This window comes from Miniopterus schreibersii (assembly GCF_964146895.1).
Source record: "Miniopterus schreibersii genome assembly, chromosome: 17".
Taxonomy (NCBI): Eukaryota; Metazoa; Chordata; class Mammalia; order Chiroptera; family Miniopteridae; genus Miniopterus; species Miniopterus schreibersii.
The window spans coordinates 10,450,673-10,472,913 of NC_138117.1; the positions used below are offsets into that span (position 1 = coordinate 10,450,673).

Consider the following 22,241-nt stretch of genomic DNA (forward strand, 5'->3'; position numbering starts at 1 on the left):
TTGACTTTTTACCATCTTATTTGTTAGCCAATCTGATGAAGCTGAAATTATTACCCCCATTATAAAACGATAAAGAGCTCTTTTTCAAAAGATTAAATAATATGCCTTGGTCTCCACTCCTAGAAAATGGCAGGGCCAAGATTCAAATCCTGATCCACTCCACTCCAAAGGCTGATGGTCTTTCCTGCGTTCCATTTTCTTAAAATAAACTACTTCCCAAGTTCTTCTTAACAAATGATGCCTCAGAGCTCACTGCAATTTGTAGAATACTCCCCTTCCAAAAAACCCCACTATGAATACAACTACTATATTCAGTTTTTCTTCACGCTAATATTTTATACAGTATTTTTATTAGATTTGAGTCAATAAATCATAATAAAAATTACAAGGTCAACACATTGTATATAAATGACCCTATAAATAAATAGTAAATAAATATTAATGCTGTATAAACCCTATATGTTTATTTAAAAAAATCTCTAAATAGGAGTTTAGGGGCCTCTTAATTTCATCTACAAGGAGAAAAGCTTTGAACAAAACATTTTTCTAACATTTATAGAAACGGTTACTCAAGTTTAAAAAAAAATGGTCAAGCAAAATTAAATAAGAATACCATTTACTAGTATTATTAGACAGTGACATTTAAAATTCTGCCCTTTTAAAAGGAAGTGATCTTTTTCTGGAGAAAGGCTTTTATCACTAATAATTTTTAACTTTATTTGAAAAAAATCTTATTTTTATTTTTTTTGCTAAAGCTTTATGAAAAGATATTTTTAATTAATTGCTGTTCGGCAGAGTGATGTCTCTACATAATATAAGCAGACAGTTCCAAGAACTTACTCCTCCTTTTATTTTTTTAACTAGGAAAACGAATGGCTCCATATTAATAAACTCGAGCACAGAAAATAAGCTGAGATTCAGGTCTAGAGAGGAACATACTGGTACACATTTGACAAGTAGTTGCGACCTGTCACCTGGCGCAGCCTCACAAATGCATGCTTACAAATGGAATCCAGTACCTCTCCCTGAATATTTAAGTGCAATTTAAAGATGCACCACAAGATGACGCTCTTCTTAGTAGCAGAAACTAGTTTTTCAGGTAAATGGAAAACAAAATTATGACAGAAATAATTTCCTAAATATTAAGAAAATTAATACAATACTTTAAAATAAGCCATAATACCATAATAAAATGAAATAACTAAATTTTAAACACACTTCTTTTGCTTTCCTAAGGCATCTTCTACTTTCTAAGCATACTTCCTCCCAATTAACATTTCTCTAAAATTGTAAACCCACAAATTAAACTGACTTAAAAGTATGCCTCCATAAATCCATGTGTTGAACTACCGCCACCTGCTGGCCCCTGACAAAATCTAAAGTCCAAACAATGTGTGAATTTACTTTCTGGGGTCCAACAGCCTTCACTTTGACCACAATGATGTTTTGCCTAGGCCCTAGACTTAACAAGGGTGGTCCTTTGTACACCAGCTACAGGAAAAGAGCCTCTCTGGGATTTGAGCATGTGTGACTTTAACAACAAAAAAAACCCCACAAAATGAGTACTAGAACTGTTTTCTGCTATAAAAAAAGCCAATGTGGCCTGGCCGGTGTGGCTCAGTGGTTGAGCGTCCACCCATGAACCAAGAGGTCGCCGTTCAATTCCCAGTCAGGGCACATGCCCGGGTTGGTTGCAGGCGCAATCCCCAGTAGGGGGCGTGAAGGAGGCAGCCTATCAATGTTTCTCTCGTCTGTGCATCTAGCTCTCTACCCCTCTCCATTTCCTCTCTGTCTAAAAATCAAACCATATCTTAAACATAAATAAATAAAAATAAAATTCAGCAGCTATTCCTAATAAAAAAATATTAAATAGAAACAGAAAATGAAGAAAACCACCTTAAAACAACAAACGCTTTTTACAAAACCAACAGAAAGTATTTTCCAAAGTAAATTTGAAATCCACTACAATTAAAAGCAAGAGCTAAGCAGGAATACTTGCAATCCCCATTATTATTCAGTAGTCTTGAGGTTGTCAGCTGTATTTGATTTACTGTGGAAACTTTCCAATAGAAAAGGAAAAATATACTAACCAGTCCACACTGCTTATCGATAATATTTCAAATGCAATCATTAAACTTTCATTCCAGATTTCTAGTCTTAAATCTTGTGATTTAAGTTGGAACTAGCATCCCCAATTGTGATTATTAATGGGTGAACTGATAAAACAAAGCTTTTGGCCCTGAACTATGACCCTACTCCCACCCCTCTTCCAGCCAAGCATACTACTAAACTGTTTCCTTCTCCACACTACTTCTGCATCTTATCCCTACTTCCACTGCTACATGTTATCAATTTATAACAAAACAAAATACATGACAAAAATAGCTCAAAGGTGGAAAGAGAGACACAAAGGAACAAAGAACAGATGAAACAAACTGAAAAGATGGTAATATAAACCCAACTGTATCAGTAATTACATTAATTATAAATGCAGTACTAAGCCCTCCAATTAAAAGACAGAGATTCTCATATTGGATAAAAAACAAGACCATACTAAATGTTCTTCACAAGAGATACACTTTAAAAATAAGAACAATGATAAGCTGAAGTTAAAAGGATAAAAAAGATAAATACTACTTATTAAAAAAGCCAGCATGACTATATTAATATAAGAAGACTTTGAGACAAAATTATTCCCAGAGCCTAGAAATAAAGGACATTTCATAATCCTAGAAAGACCAATCCATAGCAGGCAGGCAAAACAATCCTAAATGTTTGCAGCCAATTAACATTGTTAAAAAACATAAAGCAAAAATTAGCTAAAAGAAAAAATAGATCCCCTACCATAGTTGGGGATAACACACCTCACATAAAAGGAGAAATGAACAGTTACATCAACATTGATAAACTCATTAGAGTAGCTGCCATTGGTAGGAGTGGAGGGGAATGAACATGTGTAGGAGGAATAGAACAAAGGAAAAATTAAAATTGAATTAAACAGAAATGGAGCCTTATAGATGACAAGATTCCTTATATTAAAGATATTGTACATTAACTCCCTGGATATAGGATTCAAAGTGAAAATTAAGGATCACGTTTATTAGAAAATCCTAATTATGTATTTTTTCCTTACCAACATCACTGTTAAATTCATAATTCTTCCAAGGTTATCAATGTAGTAGACACTATCTTGATACCATGAGTCACAGTGTAGGTAATTATACATTCCAAAAGCATGCATGTGTTCCAGTGTGTATTGATCATCTCGAAGTTTTACTTCTGCCACAGCTGAAATATAAAAAAAAATAAACATAGACATCAAAAGTTTTGCCTCAGATTGTTCCTTTCTCCACAATGCCTACGTGGCAAAGAAATCACTGAAGGCTAATCACAGAGGCTGTCAGGGCAACTCTTGGTGCTATTCACTCAAAAACAATTTCTGGGCACCTACTAGAAACTGTGTGCAGAGGACCAACTGTGAGTAGAACTGAAATGGTCTTGCCCTTACAGAACTTAGAATATGGTGGCCAAAGGCAGGAGATAGGGTTTCTCATGCCATATCCCTCTTTCTTTTATGCACCTCTTCCTGGTAATTATGAATAAGAACAGAGAAATTCTAAAACTGAAGGATTTCCTATCTCCTGGGCAAATATTAAATCCAGTTCATAACGTGTTTTTATACTTTTTAAAATGCTTTTACCTCTATTATATCTCAATGATTTTTACCACACATTAAGAAATAGAGTGTTTTTATTACCTCATTACATCATTGTAACTTTATGATAGATTTGACAGAGGCTGAGAAAACTGTTACTCAAGGAAGTGTTTATTTTATAAGGAACAGTTAGAAATAAATATTCCACTGATTAGGAGGGGAACAAACGCCAATTCTTGGTTTTCCAGCACCACTGTGTGGATGAAACTCGATACTGCAGGAAATGTGCATGGTACCACAATGGCCCAAACAGTAATATTAGACAATGTGATGACAAAAACATTTTCTTCAGAACTATCCTGTTAATGCAGAGAAAAAGGCTGCCTCTGGCCCCACATGGGAAAGAAAAATACCATGTTAATCATGCTGAGCATACAGGGGAGGCAGAGCAGCTGAAAGGAGAAAAGCATGAGAACATGAGGCGGGCAGAGCAATTTTAGAGCCTCCTAAGAGAAGGAGCGGAGGGAGGGAGTCTCAGGTGGCTGTTGGGATCTCTGAAATGGTTGAGGAAGAGGAAGATCTTTGTTTGACAGGGGGCTCAGAGGCCAGCAGAGTGAATATCTTATTATTTAACGTTATCTTGCATAGGGAATAAAAGAGCTTTGCGGGAAAATCCTCCCAGTCTTTTAAAAAGAACTTTGGGCCTAACACAAAGGTAATCTTCCCTAATCTTTACCGAAGTTCCTTACAAAACATACATGTAACCTCAAAAACCTAGTTTTTCACTCACAAATCATTTATTGAATGACTACTATGTGCCAGATACTGTGCATTGGGCAGACACTGGTAATAAAACAGACATGAGCCCTGTTAATGGTGCTAACAATGGGTCCAATTACTGTTTCTTGTCTGTAATATACCATTATGTTAAGCCACATGAAACTGCCAATATTCAACTCTGACACCAGCTAAATATGATTCCATCTGATACTTATATAAGCGCAGTATTTTTTTTTTTAATGGAGGGCAGAGGCAAAATATTAAAACACTAACAAAGGTCACTTCTTACACCATTTATCTTCTAATCGTACCCAATGAGTCTTCTTTTTGCCTAGTTACTGAATTTATTTGTATATAAAGATGCAAAAAAGTAGAGCGCGTCTGTATTACAAGTTCTGAGGCAAGATTTATGGAATAAGGTGGGGCTAGCAATAGGAGCGTTGCTCTCGCTGAACTATGTTATACAGCGCTTCTGCACATTAACATGTTCGCCTGCCTTTCTTCCTCATATGTCCCTCCAGGAAAGCAGATACAAACTTTACAGTAAGGAGAACATAAATACAATGGGCACATGGCTCTTCTCTTCCTTTACTCCAACTACAGACATAATCTTCGCCACCATTTATTGTCCCTGCCCAAAGACACAGCCAAGAGAGACCACAAAAAACATTAGACACAGCCCTGGCAGGGGAACTCAGCCGGCTGGAGCAGCATCCCAATGAGCCAGGGTTTCGGGTTGGATCCCCAGTCAGGGCACATATGGGAATCAATCAATCAATCAAAACAGCGTGAGCTCTGGGTATAGCTTTCCCACTGACAAGCAACCCGGTGAAGTTATCTAACCTTTCTACCCTGTCTCACCTGTAATAAAGGTTAGTAGTATTTGTCCTATAATATTCTTGACAAACTTAACCTTAAAACACATACAAAGTGTTTGCTACCTGGCACATAAGAAGTGATGATTTCCCTGTTTCTCTTCTCCCTTCCAAGATAAATTCTCACAAAGGGGCTTGCAGTTTCATTCTCTCCTCCCTGTTTTAGGCCCTTCAGCTGGCAGTTATCTCCTCTCTACTGGTCCCTTCTCCTCCACTTAAATATGTTGAAAACTTCCCTCAAACAAATGAAAAAGTTTTCCTCCTCTCTGCCCTGCACTCAAAGGAGAGCTCTTTCTGATCCTGTACTCAAACTTCTCTAAAAAGAGCCTGCACTCCCATTTTTCATTATCCTTATTAATCGATTTCAATTTTGTTTGTACTCTATTCTACAGAAACCATTTTTTCACTTAAAGGTAAATATCGAACAATTTTTTCTTGTAGCCAAGATGAAGTAATAAGTGACCAAATCTATCTTTCCATCAGAAAGAGCCAATAAAATTAAATCAACCAGACAAAATTACATGAAACAATAGTTTTCAAGACACTAGACATCAGGCAACAAAGGATAGTTATCCCTAAGAAATCAAAAACAAAGGAGGTGCACCCTACCAACTGTCCCAGCTTACTACTGCCTTGAATCTGAGTTTCCAGACCATGGCACGAAGAGGGAAAAGTAAGGTAGCACCTGAGAGACCCCCCCTTGTTGTGGAAACTGAGGGAAAGTCTGGGGAGATGACCAAGGTAGCTATATAATTCATTGGACAAAGTACCAGAGAAAAGAGCCAAACAGAGAGAGAAATATCCAGAGAGTCTCTCTCAAATAATGGCACATGTCTGAGGAAACTACCCCAGGCCAGGGAAGAACCATCTGAAAGGATTAGAGACCGATTTTCGGCACTCAACACAAGGCTGTGAGCTGTGACTGTTCCCACCAGGTGGAATGGAGAAAACTCAGAATTCATGGCACAATGGATGGAGTACACAGAAAAGTCTTCTCTCACATAATTAGCCCAAGACTGAGCACTGCTCCAAACCAGTCTAATGAATCATAAAAGCAACACCCAATTAATCTGTTTCCAAGTAACTCAACTGTATCCCAGAACAAAGTTCAAGTAGCTTTACACAAATATAAATATATTCTGCAGCCAACAAGTTAAAATTCACAATTTCTGGCACCCAGTCAAGTATTACCAGGCATGCAAAGAGGAAAGGAAACAACTCATAATAAAAAGAATAAACAATCGACAGAAGTTCATGACATAACTGACACAGAAGTTATAATTAGAAGAGAACATTAAAAATTATTAAAGTCAGTTCCATATGATCAAAATGACACAGACATTTTTACATGAAAGATACATAAGTTATTTAAATCAAACTTCTAGAGATGAAAACTACAATGCCTAAGATGAAAATACACTGGGTGGCATTAATGACAGATTAGACACTAAAAAAAAAAAATTAGTGAAATTAAAGGCATGAAACTAGACCAGATGAAGTCCAGAAGACAAACAATGCCCTCAGCTATCTTTCTAAGTCCTGGTCTCACTTTCCCAGGAGAGTTTTTCCTCCTCTCCTTCATTCAGTCAATTTATGGAGCACCTACTATGCTCAGAGCAACGAGGAGAAACACATCAGTGTCTTCACAGAGCTCACAGTCTAGTTGCAGAAATATATCAAATAAATACAGAATTAAAAACTATAATTGTACTGCTTTACAGAGAATGGAATGAAGCAGCCCCAAAGTGAAGACAGGAAGGGTAATCAGGACACTAGGGTAGAGGCATGAAGAAGCCAAAATCTTGAGTCGACTGGATTTGTTGACAGACTGAATAGAGGGGTTTAAAGAAGAAATAACTCCAGGACTTCAGCATAAGCAGCTATATAGACCTGCACTAAGACTATTAGTCCCAATTTTTTTTTAATTGACCTGAGATAACCACATTTTTTTTTATTTCATTTTTTAAAAATATATCTTTATTGATTTCAGAGAGAGGAAGGGAGAGGGAGAGAGTTGAAACATCAATGATGAGAGTCATTGATCGGCTGCCTCCAGCACACCCCTGACTGGGGATCGAGCCCGCAACCCCGGGCATGTGCCCTGACCAGGAATGGAACTACAGTCTCCTGGATCTTAGGTCAATGCTCAACCACTGAGCCACACCCAGCCGGGCAGTCCCAATTTTTTATGCCTTCCTGGACCTATGCCATTTGGTATGAGGTTGCTATAATTACTCTAGGTGTGATTATATGATTTGCTTAGGCCAATGGGATAACAGCAAACTTATTCCAAGCAGTAGCTTGAAAAAGTGTTTGTGTACTGCTACTTGTGTCTTGGAATAAGCCTGGACAACCCAGCTAAAGAATGAGAGACCATGTGTAGAGCTAGTGGGGACCATCTGAAATAATCTTATAGCCAGTATATAGCCAGAGGACCCCTAAACATATGAGGAAGTCCAGCCAAGATGAGCAGACACCTAGCAGATCCATAACTAAACAAAAATGCACAAATGAGCCCAAGCCAGCCTAGAACCACCTACCTGAACCATAGACTTGTGGGCAACAATATCAGATTACTGATTTGAGCTACTAAGTTTTGGGGTGATTTTTAAATTTTATTTTGTATTTACCTTTATTGTTGAAAGAGATTGGGGTGTTTTTTTTAATGCCTGAACTAACTAAACATGGTGGTACCATTACTGATATGTAGTGGGACAGGGGATGGAAAGGAATGGGAAAGAAAAAAACCAAGCTCACTGTATCGTACCCTGGTCAACTCTTAACTACCCTCCAAAGCTCAACTTAGATATTGATTCCTCCAGGAAGCTTTCCCAGGTCCCCCAGGCTGGTTTGGAAAGATACTGAAGTACTACCATTATGTTTTGTGCAAATCCCAATCACCGCCTTACCACGCTGCTTTAGGACTGTCCGCTTACTTTTCTTCACTAGATAATTGCACCTTTACGTTACAGACAGTCATACTCATCTTGATATTAGCATGTACCATACAACAGGGTCCCAAAAGATGTTTCTGATTTTTACAAGTTAAACACTTATTACTTAAAATGCCATTCGTGACCTTGTTTTTTGTTGTTTTTGTTTGTTTTAAAAAGGATGAATATCTGGCCAGCTACAGATAAACAAAACAAGTAGTGAGAAGTATAGGTACGAAAATCAACTTTTCCTCAAAAGCCTCTAGAGATGTTCTCTACAACACAGTCCTTAGTGTGGTATCATCGCTCTGAACCACAAACTGAGTTTCTCTTTTTTAAGAAGCGGGTGGGCCTCAGCCAGAGGACACAGGAGCTGGGGTCCTCCGAGGAGGTGTGGCTTCTCCGCGCTCACGCTCACGGAGGATGCTCCGGGGAAAAGCAAGTTCTGAGCTCCCTCCGCGGCAGGGACCGAGCCGGGACGCGGGCGGCCTGAGCCCACGCGGCGCCCGCGGGCCGCACCTCCGGGCCCCGGGGGCAGGGCCGGGCGCCGGCCGGCGGTCCCGCTACGGAAGAGCCGCGGGAAGGTGGCTCCGCGGGGTTCCGGGGCGGGCGTCCTTCTCCAGAATCCGCCACCCCGCGTCCACCCCAGCCGGACGGGCCGTGAGGCAGGCCCCGATCGCCCCGCCTGCCCGAGGCGGAGAGGAAGAAGATGCGGGAAGGGTCTGGCCCTCGGCATCCGAACGGGACCAGGCAAAGAATGCGAGGGGCCGCCGCCGCTTCCCACCTGCGTCAAGCTCCAGCTGGTAACAGGGCAGCGGCTCGAGCGAGAGTTTGTAACCCTCGAACCGGGGATCCAACAGCGGTCTCTTCACCCGCAGGGAGCAATTAGCGGCCACCTCCATCGCCTCCCGGGATCCTAGCGTGAGAATTAATAAAGCTCTTGTTGAAAGGTCCGCGCTTCACTCGCAGCGCGGAGGCTGGAAGGCTGCGTGGGTCCCATCCCAGAAAACACTGCGGGGCGGCATGCCTTCTGGGAAGCGTAGTGCCCGTGAGAAAGTTGACTGTTGCATTCTGGGCTATGTAGTTTACAGAGGACGCACCTCCGGCACGGCCGTAAGAGAGTGGACTCTCTTACCCAGAAGGCTGAGCGACCGGGAGGCGGCCCGCGCTGGTTAAATTCTCACATTATAGGCAGGCTGGCGAGGCCCCGCCCCGGAAATGCGTGTTCTAGCTTTCTGTGTGCTTAGGCGCCCGAGCTACTGAGGGTCTAAGTCCGGGCAGCCGAAGAGTGTGGTAGGTAACGGTCGTCAGCGCAAGGGTCATTTCGTCGCTGGGAAGGGACGGCCCTCGCCCGCGGTGATGGTGGTGAGCTATGCCCGTGGTCCTCCGGGCCGGGACCCGGGCCCAGCCCAGGCTCCTTTCGATGTGCTGTCTCTCGTTCGCTTCCCCGACCCGCGCTCGCGGGCCTGTAGGGCTCTCCGACAGGGCGTGCTACCGGAGTTGGCCTGGAGCCAGTCCTCGCTTTGTTTTCTGGCTCCTCCCCTCCCGCCTCTCCTGCTGTCTCCGCCCTGTTCTGTTTTCCCCAAGAATGACTGAACCGGGAGGGATCCCCTAGCGCCCTTGTTTTACCAGTGAGAAAACTGAGGTCTTTAAGAATTGACTTGTCCAAGGTCACACTCCCCGTCTTCTGGGGGCCAGGGCGCGATTAAGTTCGATATCCTGGGGACGGTCCTGCTTAGACCTTCGAATTGGTTTGAAAATGTTAGCCTCCAACGGCAAAAGCAAACATTTCCCAGCCCCTTCTCAACCCCCTCCTTTTCCCTGTTGCACTGGTGGGGAAAAAAAAAAAGAAATTTCAGCTCTGAAGGCTCCCTGCCAGCCTGAGTTTTCCCACAGGCCAGACGGCAGGCGAAGCAAGTAGCCCGAAGTTAGGGACAGTAATAAGGGTAGCTCGCCCGCAGGTTTACAGCCTCACCGCCCTCTGCTTTCTGCACCATTTTGGTTGCGGTTGTCTGTCTTTACTGAAAGTTGAGAGCTCCCAAGTTAGGGATTAGTTGGGGATTCCTTTTCCCCTCCTCTCACCAGCAAGCTCCCCTGAAGAGCAGACACGGATGTGCTTTCAGCTGGTTTCCGAGTCGTGATTCTGGGTGAATCCTAGTAAAAAGTGAAGCACTTAAAACCCTGTCTTGGAGATTTCATTTTCACCCACAGTGCTTACTCTTTTACTGACACTGAAGCCTATATTATGACTTCCCCAAAATTTTGACCACGGTTAAGGCGCAGGAACGATCAGCAGTCAGTGACGATGAGCTGCCCAGAGTGTTTGGCGGGGAGGGTTCTGGGGTCAAAGCACCTGAGTTCAAAACCTGCTTTCGCCACTTTCTCAGTGCCTCAGTTTCCTCATCTGTAAAATACAAATGACGTTAATGATACTTACATAAAAGAATAAGTTCTGGGAGTTGAATGAGATTGAGAAAACCAATGTGTTAGCCTGGGACGGGGAACATAAGTGTTTAGTAAGGGTTACAGTAATTACCATTTAAAGTCTCATGTTAATAAAGGGTATATGGGGGAAGGAGACTGTTAAGTGAGTTTATCAGTATGACTTCTTGGGATGCAGTAAATATTAAGAGTAATGACATTGTTAACACATTGTTGACATTTATCACCCCTTCAGTTGATAGGGTGTTAAAGGTGTTGAGATGCTTGCCTGGAGGATTTAGGAGAAAATGCTTTTTTTAAGTGTCTCTATCTGAAAATACGTGTTGATGTTCAGGTTAGCAAGATGAACAAAGATGCGCAGATGAGAGCAGCGATTAACCAAAAGTTGATAGAAACTGGAGAAAGAGAACGGTAAGTAATAGACTGTGTTAATAAATTACATTTAACACCTTTAAATTATAGTTACATTATATATAAGAATCTAAATATGAAGGAACAAAACTGATGTCAGTGGAAAGAATTACAGAAAAGTAAAGATTGTCAAAAGCTTCAGTTCCTAACATCTATAAAAAATAGGTTTGTTCAGTATTTCAAGACTTAGAGGGACATGGATGTAGTAGGAAGATGAAGAAGAAATGGCTCTCAGAGGTGGTATAATAGCGAAAAAAATTCCCAAATAACTACAATTGGAGATAAAAAAGTTACCTAGTTTTTAACAGGGAGATAGCGTAATAGAACCAGTTGTTGTTACCACGCTTTCTCTCTCTTTTTTTTCGATCCTCACCTGAGGATATGTTTTTATTGATTTGAGAGAGAGGAGGGAGAGGGAGAAACGTGGATCAGTCCCCTCCCACATCCGCCCACCCATACGGGATTGAACCGGAGCCCTTTGGGTGGGTGGGACAATGCTCAAACCAACAGCCCCAATAGCCAGGGCAGTGTCAAGCTCTTTAACCTCAGAGTAGCATGTACTATTCCTACTTTTTGAAACATTCCTCTTTTTTCTCCTAATCTTTACTTCTAGCTCATCTTTCAAGTCTTAATTTAAATATCTCTTCTGAGTATCTGTTAACTCCCCAAATACCTTGTCTGTAAGAGCATTTAACCTTGTATTGTGGCCACCTACTTTGCTAGTTTGTATCCTTCAATATAATCTAATTTACTTGACAGCAGAAATACCATTTTATACCCAGTATCATGCCTAGCTCTTAATTGGCCAAGTAATTATTTGAAAAATGAACAGAAAGAGTTTGAAAGTACAAAGGAGAGGCTGAGGAATCAAGAAAGGCTTCCAGAAGCAGGGTGATAAATTGTGAGAAAAACATATATAGGGAACAGGAGGGATCTTTCAACTCCACCCTTGGGTTAAGGTGATCAGTTAAGGTCTCATAGAATAGCAAAAGGGGTACTTCAGCTGGGGGAGAAGGGTTAGCAGTTCTCCAAGCCAATAAAGTAGAGAAGACAATTTAGGCAGATGGAACAGTGTGCAAAATCACAGAGCTTTGTCGCAACATGGTGATGTTCTGGGGAAGTGTAGAATTAAAGCTAGGAGGGGGTAAAGGGTAAAAGCTGTGTGGTTAGAACAGTGGACAGGAGGAGTAGATTTTGTATAAGTCAGAATTTTTTTAGTTGAAAATGATAGAAACAACTCAGAAACTGGCTTAACCATTGGAAATATATAAGCTCTTCTAACTAAAAAATCTAGGGCTTGAAATTGCTTCAGGCACCACTGGGCCCAGGCACTCAAAAGTTATTGTCAACAGTATATCTTTCTTTTCCTCTCTCAGCTCTGCTTTCCTCTGTGTTGGCTTTTTCTCAAATAGGCTCTACCCATAGAGACTAGTCATTCAAAATGTGTATCCCTCTGACTCAGACCACCTTCCTCCTGGTAGTTCCTCCTAGCTTGATTGCCTCATAACTTGCTTAGGTAATTAGGCCAGTTATGATCACCTTCACCTAGGTCACATCACTAGAACCCTACCCAGATTTCTTACACTGAAATGGTAGAGGTTTATTTTTTCCCCTCCTTCTGTTAAAAAAAAGGGCAAGAAAATGGGTGTTGGGCTTGATTTTATCCTTGGATGGTGGGAGTCGTTAAAAGATTTTTTTTAAGTGGATGACTAGATCACATTTGCACTTTAGGAATGTTATTCTGGCAGTGTGGCGGTTAGACTGGAAGTGTTAGAAATAGACTGCAGAAGAATGTGTTTAGAAGGTTATATTGGGTTAAAAATGAAAAGCAGTAAAATGGAAAGGAGAACGTAGGTTTTTGTGGGGGGTTTTTTGTTTTTTTTTTTTTAAGTAAAATCAGAAATGAGGAAGCAGGTGGAAACTAGAAAGGTGCCTTGGGAAACTGAGAGGATAGTATTGCGGTAATGAGTATAGCGGATTATGTTGTTCTTTTTTATTTGTTTTCATTCATGCAGTTTAGTTAAATTAAGTCTGTCCTTTCATGGAGCTTACATTCTAATGGGAGAAAACAGACAAGAAATGTCTAATGTGTCAGGTAATGATGAGTTCTAGAGGAAAAACGGAGCAGAGAATAATGAGTATGTTATTTTGGATAGAAAAAAAACAAGGCTTCACTGATGAGATCAGAGCGATGTGAGGGAGATGAGACTCCGAGAGCCAAGGTCCCGAGATAGGAGCTTTTTGGCATTTTGAGGAGCACATGGAAGCTAATGAGACTGAATAAATTGGGAGAGGGAAAGAAAAGAGAAAGGGCATAGCTGGGGAGGGGGCAGATCACGGTGGGTCATTTAGGCCGTAGTAAGACTTGAAGTTTATTCTAAGTAAATTCGGAAGCCACTGGAGAGTTCTGAGCAGTGGGAGGAGAACAGAAGTGTACGAGGGGGGAAAGCAGGGGAATAAGTTAAAGGCTTTGGTAACAATCCAGTCAAGACAAGGTGGTAGCTTGCAGAAGGGTAGTAATGGCAGAGATGATGGAATACATCTGGGTTACAGGTACATATTTTAAAACTGAAACCAGTGGGGTTTGCTCATGGGCTGGATGTGTCATGTTAACAAACTTGCAGTGAAGGACGCTGCCAAGGTTTCTAGCCTGAGGAACTGGAAGAATAGAGCTGCCGTTGTGACAAAGAGAACAGGTTGAGGTGGAGAGGGGCATGAGTTGGTTTTGGGCCCTATTAAGATTGAAAGACCTGATTAAATATTGAGATGGAAATGTCACATGGTAGAGGTATAGGAATATTGAAAGAGAAGCGGTTTGGTTTGGGATGTCACGTGTTTAAGCTGAGAAAGTAGATGATTTAGGTTGGAGACTGAGGATTTTTTACAGTGGGTATGGAGAAGGGTCAGAAAGTACTGATAAAATATTTTATTACATCCATAGTGCAGTTAGTTACAATATACACCTTTTTTTAAACCAGTAAAAAACAAGAAAACCTGCCAATAAAATTATGATAGGGCCCTCGCCAGGTAGCTCGGTTGGTTGGAGCATCATCCAATAAGCCAAGATTGTGGGTTTGATCCCAGGTCTGGGAACATACAAGAGTCAACCAATGAATGCATAGAATCAGTGGAACAACAAATCGTTCTCTCTGTCTCTCAAAATCAATGAGTAAGAAATGTTAAAAATTATGATAGGCATGCCAATTACTGAATTGTCAAAATCTGGGGGGAAAAGTGTTAGATTCATAAAATACATAGTTGATGTATAATTTAGAAGGTTAATGGAAAAGGGTAGGGAGAAGTCTTTGAGGTTAGAGAGAGAAATAATGGGGAAGTAAGGGAGTTGAAGAGTAAGAATTTGTAGTCAAAAAAGGGATTTTGGAGTTTGAAGATTTTAGAGATGCAGCTGCCCCAAGCTCAACTAATACCCACCAGAAGTTGTACAGCCCCACAATATTACTGTTGGTGGAGGGAAGTAGACAGGATGTAAGAAGGCCGGAGTAGAATTTCTTGAGATGTATTGTGCCCCATCCCCTCCATTTTATTTTACTGATAATGAAAACGAGGCCATGACTTGCATAAGATCAAAGAACTAAACTATTTCTTGGTAGAACCAGGATTAGGCCATGGTTAAAGCTTTGTGACTGGAAGGCAGGGAATTTTTAATTGAAGAATTGAACCTTTGGTTCAAACATTCCTATCTAAGACACTGTAAACTGTTGTAGTTTAATTTGAAAACACTTTTTTTTTTACAGCCTCAAAGAATTGCTGAGAGCTAAATTAATTGAATGTGGCTGGAAGGATCAATTGAAGGCACACTGTAAAGGTAATCAGCTTCATTTAGAAGATAAGCTAAACTGTGCTTATCTTCTGTTGCTCTCAACTGTTGGTTTGGGGTTCGCTAGAAAAATTAGTATTTTAAAGGTATATTAAGTGCTCAGACATACTTTTAAACAAATGGAAAATTGACTCTTATAGTAATGATTTCCTCCTCTCTGTGATACTATTTAGGCCTAATTCCTAAATTTTTAGAAATTTTTTTGTATTTCTCTTAAAACAAGTGAGGCAAGATTTTCTCTGGCTTCAAAATGTGGAATCTCACCTTTTTCAGTGTGCCTTTTCAAAGTGAAGCATTACTTATTCCTAATGGGTTTTAATTTAACAAATTGAGCGCTTTATGGTTGTTGGACATATAGGAAATGTATCTCTTGTCTTTAATAATGTTATTTTGAAAAATTCATTTTAAAAGCTCTTAGAGAATTATACTTATTTTTTTAAATGTAAAATAGGAGCTTGTTAAATTGCTTAATATTGATGATGATACCATAAGATTACACATGTCACTAAGACGAGACTCCTTTCTGGCTCAGCTTTTAGTATAATAGCATTTTGGTTATTTTTAATGATTTTCCATTCTATTATAGTGGTTTCTACCAGTAGTAATGATAATGGCTACTGTGTATAACATTAACCCTGAGAAGGCAGTGTAGAAAATTAGTAAAAGCGTAGACTTGGAGATCATATAGATCTTCACTGGCAAAAGACTGGAGCTGTATTTCAACTCATGTTTGGACGAGTTATTTAATCTTTACGCCTCAGTTGCCTCACCTGTGAAGTGGGAAGAATGCCCAGCCTGTTACATTATTGTCAGTATTAAATGATGTAAAGCATCCAGCACATAATAGGAGTTCAGTAAACATTAACTACTTTCCCCCTTGGTTTTTTTTTTGGCCCAATCTAGAGGAGAAAAGGAGCAAAGGAGTTCGATATTTTCATTTTGGGCTTTGAAATTTTAAGTTGGGCGTAATTAATAGCCTTTTCCCCTCTACACATTTAAGAGCTAGTATGATTACACTGAAATAAGATCTATGCATTTATAAGTTCCTAGCTTTTTACAAATGTTCACTTTGACCTACAGTTCAGATTCATTCTGTGTTATAATTGTTAAGTTACAGGTTCTTTAGCTGAGCGATGAACAGGCTTTTACAATTTTACCTGGTGAATACTTAATGTGTTTGAAAGTTAATTAGATATTCATTAAAGAAGTGTCCTCTTTTTTTTATTAAAGACCAATCTGCACTCTAAAAACATGATCTTAACCCTTCCTCTATGAAAATCTTTCTTACAGATAATGATTTTAAATGATATGATTTGTTTTTTGCTTTTGCATAAGAGGTAATTAAAGAAAAAGGACTAGAGCACGTCACCGTTGATGACTTGGTGGCTGAAATCACACCCAAAGGCAGAGGTAAGGGGAGGCGCGTCTCATGCTGGCGGAGCTCTTCTTTCTACAAGGAGAAGCAGCCCTCCAGAATTATTTGGGTATTTGGTGCTTCTATTGGGAACAGTTACAGTTCCCGACCTGCCTCCTGAGCTGGGCTTTGAGTAACAGACAAGACGAGGGATGTAAAGTGCTTCTGCGCCCTGAAACGGTGCAGATAGGTTCATGGGATCGTTAAGAGAGATACTTTTTAAATATGGGATCTTGTAGAGGCAAATGTTATGTGAAGCTAAGATTTATAAACTTTATTAGATATGGTCTGACTTGACTTAAATATTTTAATAATTCAGTTTTACTCCTGTCCCTGAGTCATTCCTCTGCTCTCTCTTTGCTTATTAAAAATAAACAAAGCTCTGTCTTCTTGAATGTCTAATTAAGAATTTGGTAGCGCCACTACTTCAGGTTCAGGGTAATTCATATTTAAGAGCGACACTACAGCTACCTTCATTTCTCCCTTTAATGCCTTGTTTTAAGACGGCAAAGGAAAGAAAGAAAATATATTAACATCAATGCTATGTAATATTGTCAGAAACTACACTGTATTTTATCTTAGGTGGAACTATCTTTTTTTTTTCATTTATTTTGAGAAAGTTTGTTTAAGTGGATCTAGGTAAATTAGATGACCTATTGTTTTCTCACACAAAAATAGTAAAAACAACTTAAGTGTAAAAAGTAAATAAGATTGAAAATTATTATTGGAGACTATTAGTTCCCTGAACTGCTTACCTGCTGGGAAGGAGCTAGGGAATCCCATGATCCTTTCCACTATATCTTTTGACCTATTTACAGCTACAAAAACCTGACCTTTTCTTTACACATATCTCAGGGAAAGAAAAATAAAACCAATAGTATTTATTGTTCCCCCCATGAATTTATATTTTAAAGTAATTTTCCCTAATTTTGTTTTAGATTTTCCTTCAGTAATTTATGCTTAATCTGTTGACATTGTTTAGGAACTGGTTATACAGGGTAGAAATTGTCCTTTGCTCCTCCTTCAACACTGGTTATCTTGGACATATCAGTTCCTTGTAACTTCCCTGCCAGAGAAGCAGTAAACAAAAAAAAGGGAAGTGAAAATAAGTCTGTTCTTTCATGCTCTTCGTCTTCTTTATTGTTAGGAGTAGAAGCATTTTATTTTTAAAAATATACAGTAAAATTGACATTTTTTATTGTGCAGTTCTGTGAATTTTATACACGTGTGATTTCATATAACCCCCGCTCCCATAAAACTCCTTCAAGCTATCCCTCTGTATTCACATTCACACCCTGTCCCCGACCCCAAGGCAACTGATCTATTCTCCATCACCATAATTTTGACTAAAAGTGTGTTTAATATACATATTGATCACATTTCCAGTGGACTTGAATTAATTATGTAGTCTTTATTTCTAGGCAGGATAAGACGAGACAATTTATAGAGAGGAGTATCTGTCTTATTTGATTTGTGTACTTATTTCTAGAATTCTTTATGGAATTATTGAACTATGTCTGAAGCCTTCCATTTTCTCTGGATACAAGCAAGTAACATTAGAAGTATTAGTTAATTCTCTATTGCCCTTATTTACTAGTAGCCAGAAAAGGAACAACAATAATGTAGGTTTGTTTATTGACATTTAATATTAAAATTTCAAAGAGCAGGGTTTTGTTTTTTTTCATTTCCAGTTTAATACTCCAAACAGATAATACAGTCACATGGTTCAAATTCAAAAAGTTGAAAATGCAGGAAATATAACCACTGTTGTGATTTTTGCATCTTTGCTGAGTCAGAGTATGTGCATTTATTTCTATAAAGTATTGCCAAATTACCTTCCCAAAAATGTTGTGCCGATTTATACTCCCACCAGCTAATAGGAGAGTGCTAGTTTTTCCCTCAGTCTTGCCAACACAGTATATTACTGACCTTTGGTTTTAGCCAATCTGATTGGTAAAACATGTTATCTGAATGTGGTTTAATTTTCATTCCTCTTGTAAGGCTTATCCCCTCTTGTGTTCAAGAGCTGCATGTGTCCTGTTCTCCATCTCCTGTGCGCATTTCCTGTTCGCTTGCTCATCTTTTCCTATCAAACGGAAGAATTTGTAGAGATCAGCCCATTTCTGCCAAAGCGCTTTCCCAGTTTTTGTCTTTTGCCTTTGTTTACAGTGATTTTTCAGATGTTTACCTTTTTTTAATTAAAGCTCATGAGGGTTATTTATAAATAAATTATAAATAAATGTATGGGTCGGTCATCCTGAATAAAACATCAGATATCAAGTTGACATATTAATTGGAATCTTCTTACTCTTATGTTTTTATTTTTACATTTCAGCCCTGGTACCTGACAGTGTAAAGAAGGAGCTTCTACAAAGAATAAGAACATTCCTTGCTCAGCATGCCAGCCTTTAAGATTGAATTAGATTGTGTTGTTTTGTGGTCTTATTTCTGAAAGTAAAACTTGCCATAAATTAGGAATCGCTTTCCCAAAATAAAATCCTTTTTTGTATGATGGTATACAGTTTTCGGTAATGATGTATACATTGTATTGATTTTTTTCCCTAAATGTGTTATTTTAATAAATATCTCATGAATGAGTTTGAAGTTTCCTTGGATCTTGGAGTAAATGGGACTTTTCAACAATCCAACAGATTGTTGAGAGAAAAAGTCAGCAAGTAATATAAAGTATGTGCATATTTCTATGCTAACAGCTGAGGAGAAGTAAGCAGCCTCTTCTGATTGTCTCAATTTGGTGTATTTCTCTTTTGAATCCCTATAGTATTTTGTAATACATGGCCCATCTTGTACTACAGTTGTCTTATTTGTCACAAACTCAGAGTTAGGACTGGGTCCTACGCATCTTGATGTGCCTGCCTCATTCCTCAAAGAATTTACCATCCTTTTGGAAGAGAGAACATTTGCAAGCTGGCTCCATACCAAGCTCCTCTCACATATCTGCTCATCTGAACTCTGAAAGCAGAAACACTAGATTACATCCCCTCATGTAAGGTCAAGAAAGAACTTAATGGGAAATAATCCACCCATAGCTTTACTCTGACATCAAGATTGCCAAATCCAATGGACTGTTGTCTGTACTTACATGACCTCTGCTGGAAACTGAGAATGTTGAGCGTCCTGCCACTGGAACTCTCCTCCCACTCCTCACACTGTTTATTCCTACCACTGGAAGTTCCTTCTGTTTCTCGTGGAGTACCTTTTGCTGTATGGGACTTGAAACAGTGGTGTTTCTTAGGGCTTGCTCCTGGGCCCTCTGCCTGACGAATGATATGCTTTTCCTGGGAAAAGCCCAGGAAACGTGTTGGACCATGACTTCAAATACTAACAGGTTAATAAATGGTAAATTGCATCACCAAACCAGACTTCAACCCAGCCTCCATACCCGTATACCCATCTGCTATGGATCAGCTTCCTTGGATGTTCCATGAACACCTCAAACTGACCACACCTAAGATAGTGACTTTTTCCCCCTCTAGTAACTACCCCTACTGTATTCCTTATCAACGTGAGTAGTACCTCCCAGACATACATATTACCTGAGGAGCCTGTTGAAATACTGATTCAGAAGGTAAGAGTTGTTGCACAAGTCCATGCTTACGGCTGCTGACAAACCCAGTCAATGCTTATGCTGCTGATCGAGGACCACTGAGTCTGGCAAGGTTCTCAGTTGTCTATTCCTTGCCCTTTAACTGCCTTAGTTCAGGCCCAGATTAGTGCAGTAGGCCCCTACGTTCTCGTTGCTTCATGCATCCTCCAGTATCTCTTCCATACACTTGCCTAAGTGACCTTACTAAGATTCAAGCTTGGTCAGATATTTCCCTTTTTGAAACTTCTCAGTGGCTCTTCCTGGTTTGCAGGGTAAAATTCACACTCAGCCATAGCACCTACGCCTTGATCTGACATTTCTCTAGTTAGAGTTCCCAAAAGTATCTAATTGTTTATCCCTGAATATCTGAAAGTCATCATGCTAGATACTTTTACTTATCTCTTGGCCTTCAAAATTCTGCCTGAGCTGTTAAAGCATTCTGGCATTTCTGTTTGATTTAGATTTTCCCCTACTATTTTTCTATCAGAAGTACCTGTGCATAATTTCTCAACACAATAATTCTAGAACTTTTGCATGCATCCCCCGTAGGGGAGGGAACTTTTTTTTCCCCTCTGTATGTTACTTATTTGTGGATGAGTGGACAGAATAAATGAATGAACCAGTGAATGATCATAGAAGCACAAAACGAGGTGAAAATACGAAAATACAGTTGGGTGTGTTTGAGGAAAGGCTTTACAGTAATTTTTGGTTCACATTCCAGAGATTCAATTTTACTTTCTGATGAATTTATATTTTAAGTGTAGTCTTGGAACCTACTGGGCTTAATTATGTAAAATGTTGAACCTAGGACACGTGCATGCACAATCACAAAACCTACCCCAGAGTTTTTTTGTTTCATTTCATCTCTTACAAAACAATGATCTAAAGTTAAATGATAGTTATATTCATCATTCTGCTACCCATTATAAAAAAGGAAATGGTACAGAGGAAATGTTAAAAACAATGGGTACTTATTTCATAGTATTGTATATAAAAGCAAACCAAAAATTGCTCATAGAGATACTATTTTAATAGTTTGAAACAAAATAGAAAAGGAAATGAAAGTATTTTGAGATGGAACAAAAAATAATTGAATTTAAAATATAGCCATTGAAAACACTAAAGCACATAGCTTTAAAATGATAGTGCGGAGAACTCCCCCACCATCTCTAGATTTTCTTAACATCTTCGAAATGCCTTGTAGTTTGCATCTAGAACCATTGGTAACTTTCAAATAAACCAACTTTGTGAACATCTTGACTCACATCATTGATTCATGTTAACCAGGAATATATTCTTTAAAACTTGCGCTTTCATTCTCAGTGTTGGAAATTCAGTAGGAGATTACTGTTACATGACTGCGTTGGGTGAGTAAAATACTAACGGGTTACTATAAGCTGCTTTTATATAGGATTAAAGAAGACCCAACTAAATTATTTAGGTAATCACTTTGCTTTGGCATTACATGTGTATCATTTGGTTGAGCAGTGCCAAGCTAGGGCCTGGGCGATGCTGGGGACTGGTAATTGGATATGGGACTTTTCATAACTTGATAAAAGTCTCCATCCAACTCAAGAGAATTGTGACAGCTGTTCAGTAGCTGATGTTGGAAGTGATCCAATGTGTGTGTTTGTGTTTTAACCCTTCTTGTAAATTGCTATCTCATGTTACTCAGTGACTTCATAAAACCCCACATATTTACCATTGGAAACCACACAAAGTCATTGGACGATTCCACCAAGAAGACTAACAGGCGCAATCAAACAATTCGAGTTCTAGTCTCACCTATGACATTGAATTACCAGGTAAGACTGCTTCTTCTGCTTCACTTTCCACATCTACATTATAGATCTGCTAATGCTGACCTGGTAAGAATTAAAATAAAAACTATAAACGCTATTTATAGGATAATCATAAATGTAATACTGATATTCATAAAAAGCAATATAGATTCATTTTACTCCTAGGAAGAACTCTAAAAATACATATTTACTATGTGTTTTCTAGATTTATGTAGATGTATAAATTACATATATGTGGAAAATACTTTTATTTTTCAGGAATTTGTAGATAATATTAGTTACCATGAGAATTACTACAAAAAATAAAGATGACCAACATTACTTGATTGGAACAGAATAAATACCGCTAGAATAGCACTTAGCAGGGAGAATTGAAATTAGTCATTTTCACTCACATTCTGCTATAAACAGTCCGTGTCAGAGGAGTTTATCTTTCGATCCTATTTATCTTTGTGATACATGTCTTTGATCCTAAGTGCATAACAGT

The 22,241-nt window shown here is 39.2% G+C and overlaps 2 protein-coding genes across 3 annotated transcripts in view; one reads left to right on the forward strand and one right to left on the reverse strand.

Annotated features, from left to right (window-relative positions):
• The window catches only part of NUDCD1 (NudC domain containing 1), a 37,407-nt gene extending 28,151 nt beyond the window's left edge, over window positions 1–9,256 (reverse strand). The window contains exons 1-2 of the mRNA XM_081116776.1: window positions 9,028–9,256; window positions 3,134–3,288 (exon numbers count right to left, since the gene is read on the reverse strand). Of these exons, the coding sequence (XP_080972902.1) occupies window positions 3,134–3,288; window positions 9,028–9,145 (273 nt within the window). The 5' untranslated portion in view covers window positions 9,146–9,256. The remainder of the gene's footprint in view (window positions 1–3,133; window positions 3,289–9,027) is intronic.
• A 176-nt stretch (window positions 9,257–9,432) lies between these two features.
• Window positions 9,433–21,204, forward strand: ENY2 (ENY2 transcription and export complex 2 subunit). 2 transcript variants are annotated; one of them, XM_081117080.1, is made up of 5 exons: window positions 9,433–9,536; window positions 11,020–11,096; window positions 14,852–14,922; window positions 16,270–16,344; window positions 18,684–21,204. In XM_081117080.1, the coding sequence occupies exons 2-5, from the start codon at window positions 11,029–11,031 to the stop codon at window positions 18,758–18,760; spliced, it is 291 nt and encodes a 96-aa protein (XP_080973206.1). In that variant the 5' UTR covers window positions 9,433–9,536; window positions 11,020–11,028; the 3' UTR covers window positions 18,761–21,204. The 2 variants fall into 2 exon arrangements, with proteins under 2 accessions (XP_080973206.1, XP_080973205.1); XM_081117079.1 differs by having other exon boundaries at window positions 9,445–9,608.
• The last annotated feature ends 1,037 nt before the right edge of the window (window positions 21,205–22,241 follow it).

Excerpts from the sequence above, each read along its gene's own strand:
- ENY2 (XM_081117079.1), top strand. Across the intron at positions 14,923-16,269 it reads ATTGAAGGCACACTGTAAAG|AGGTAATTAAAGAAAAAGGA; the intron begins GTAATCAGCTTC and ends CTTTTGCATAAG. Across the intron at positions 16,345-18,683 it reads AATCACACCCAAAGGCAGAG|CCCTGGTACCTGACAGTGTA; the intron begins GTAAGGGGAGGC and ends TTTACATTTCAG.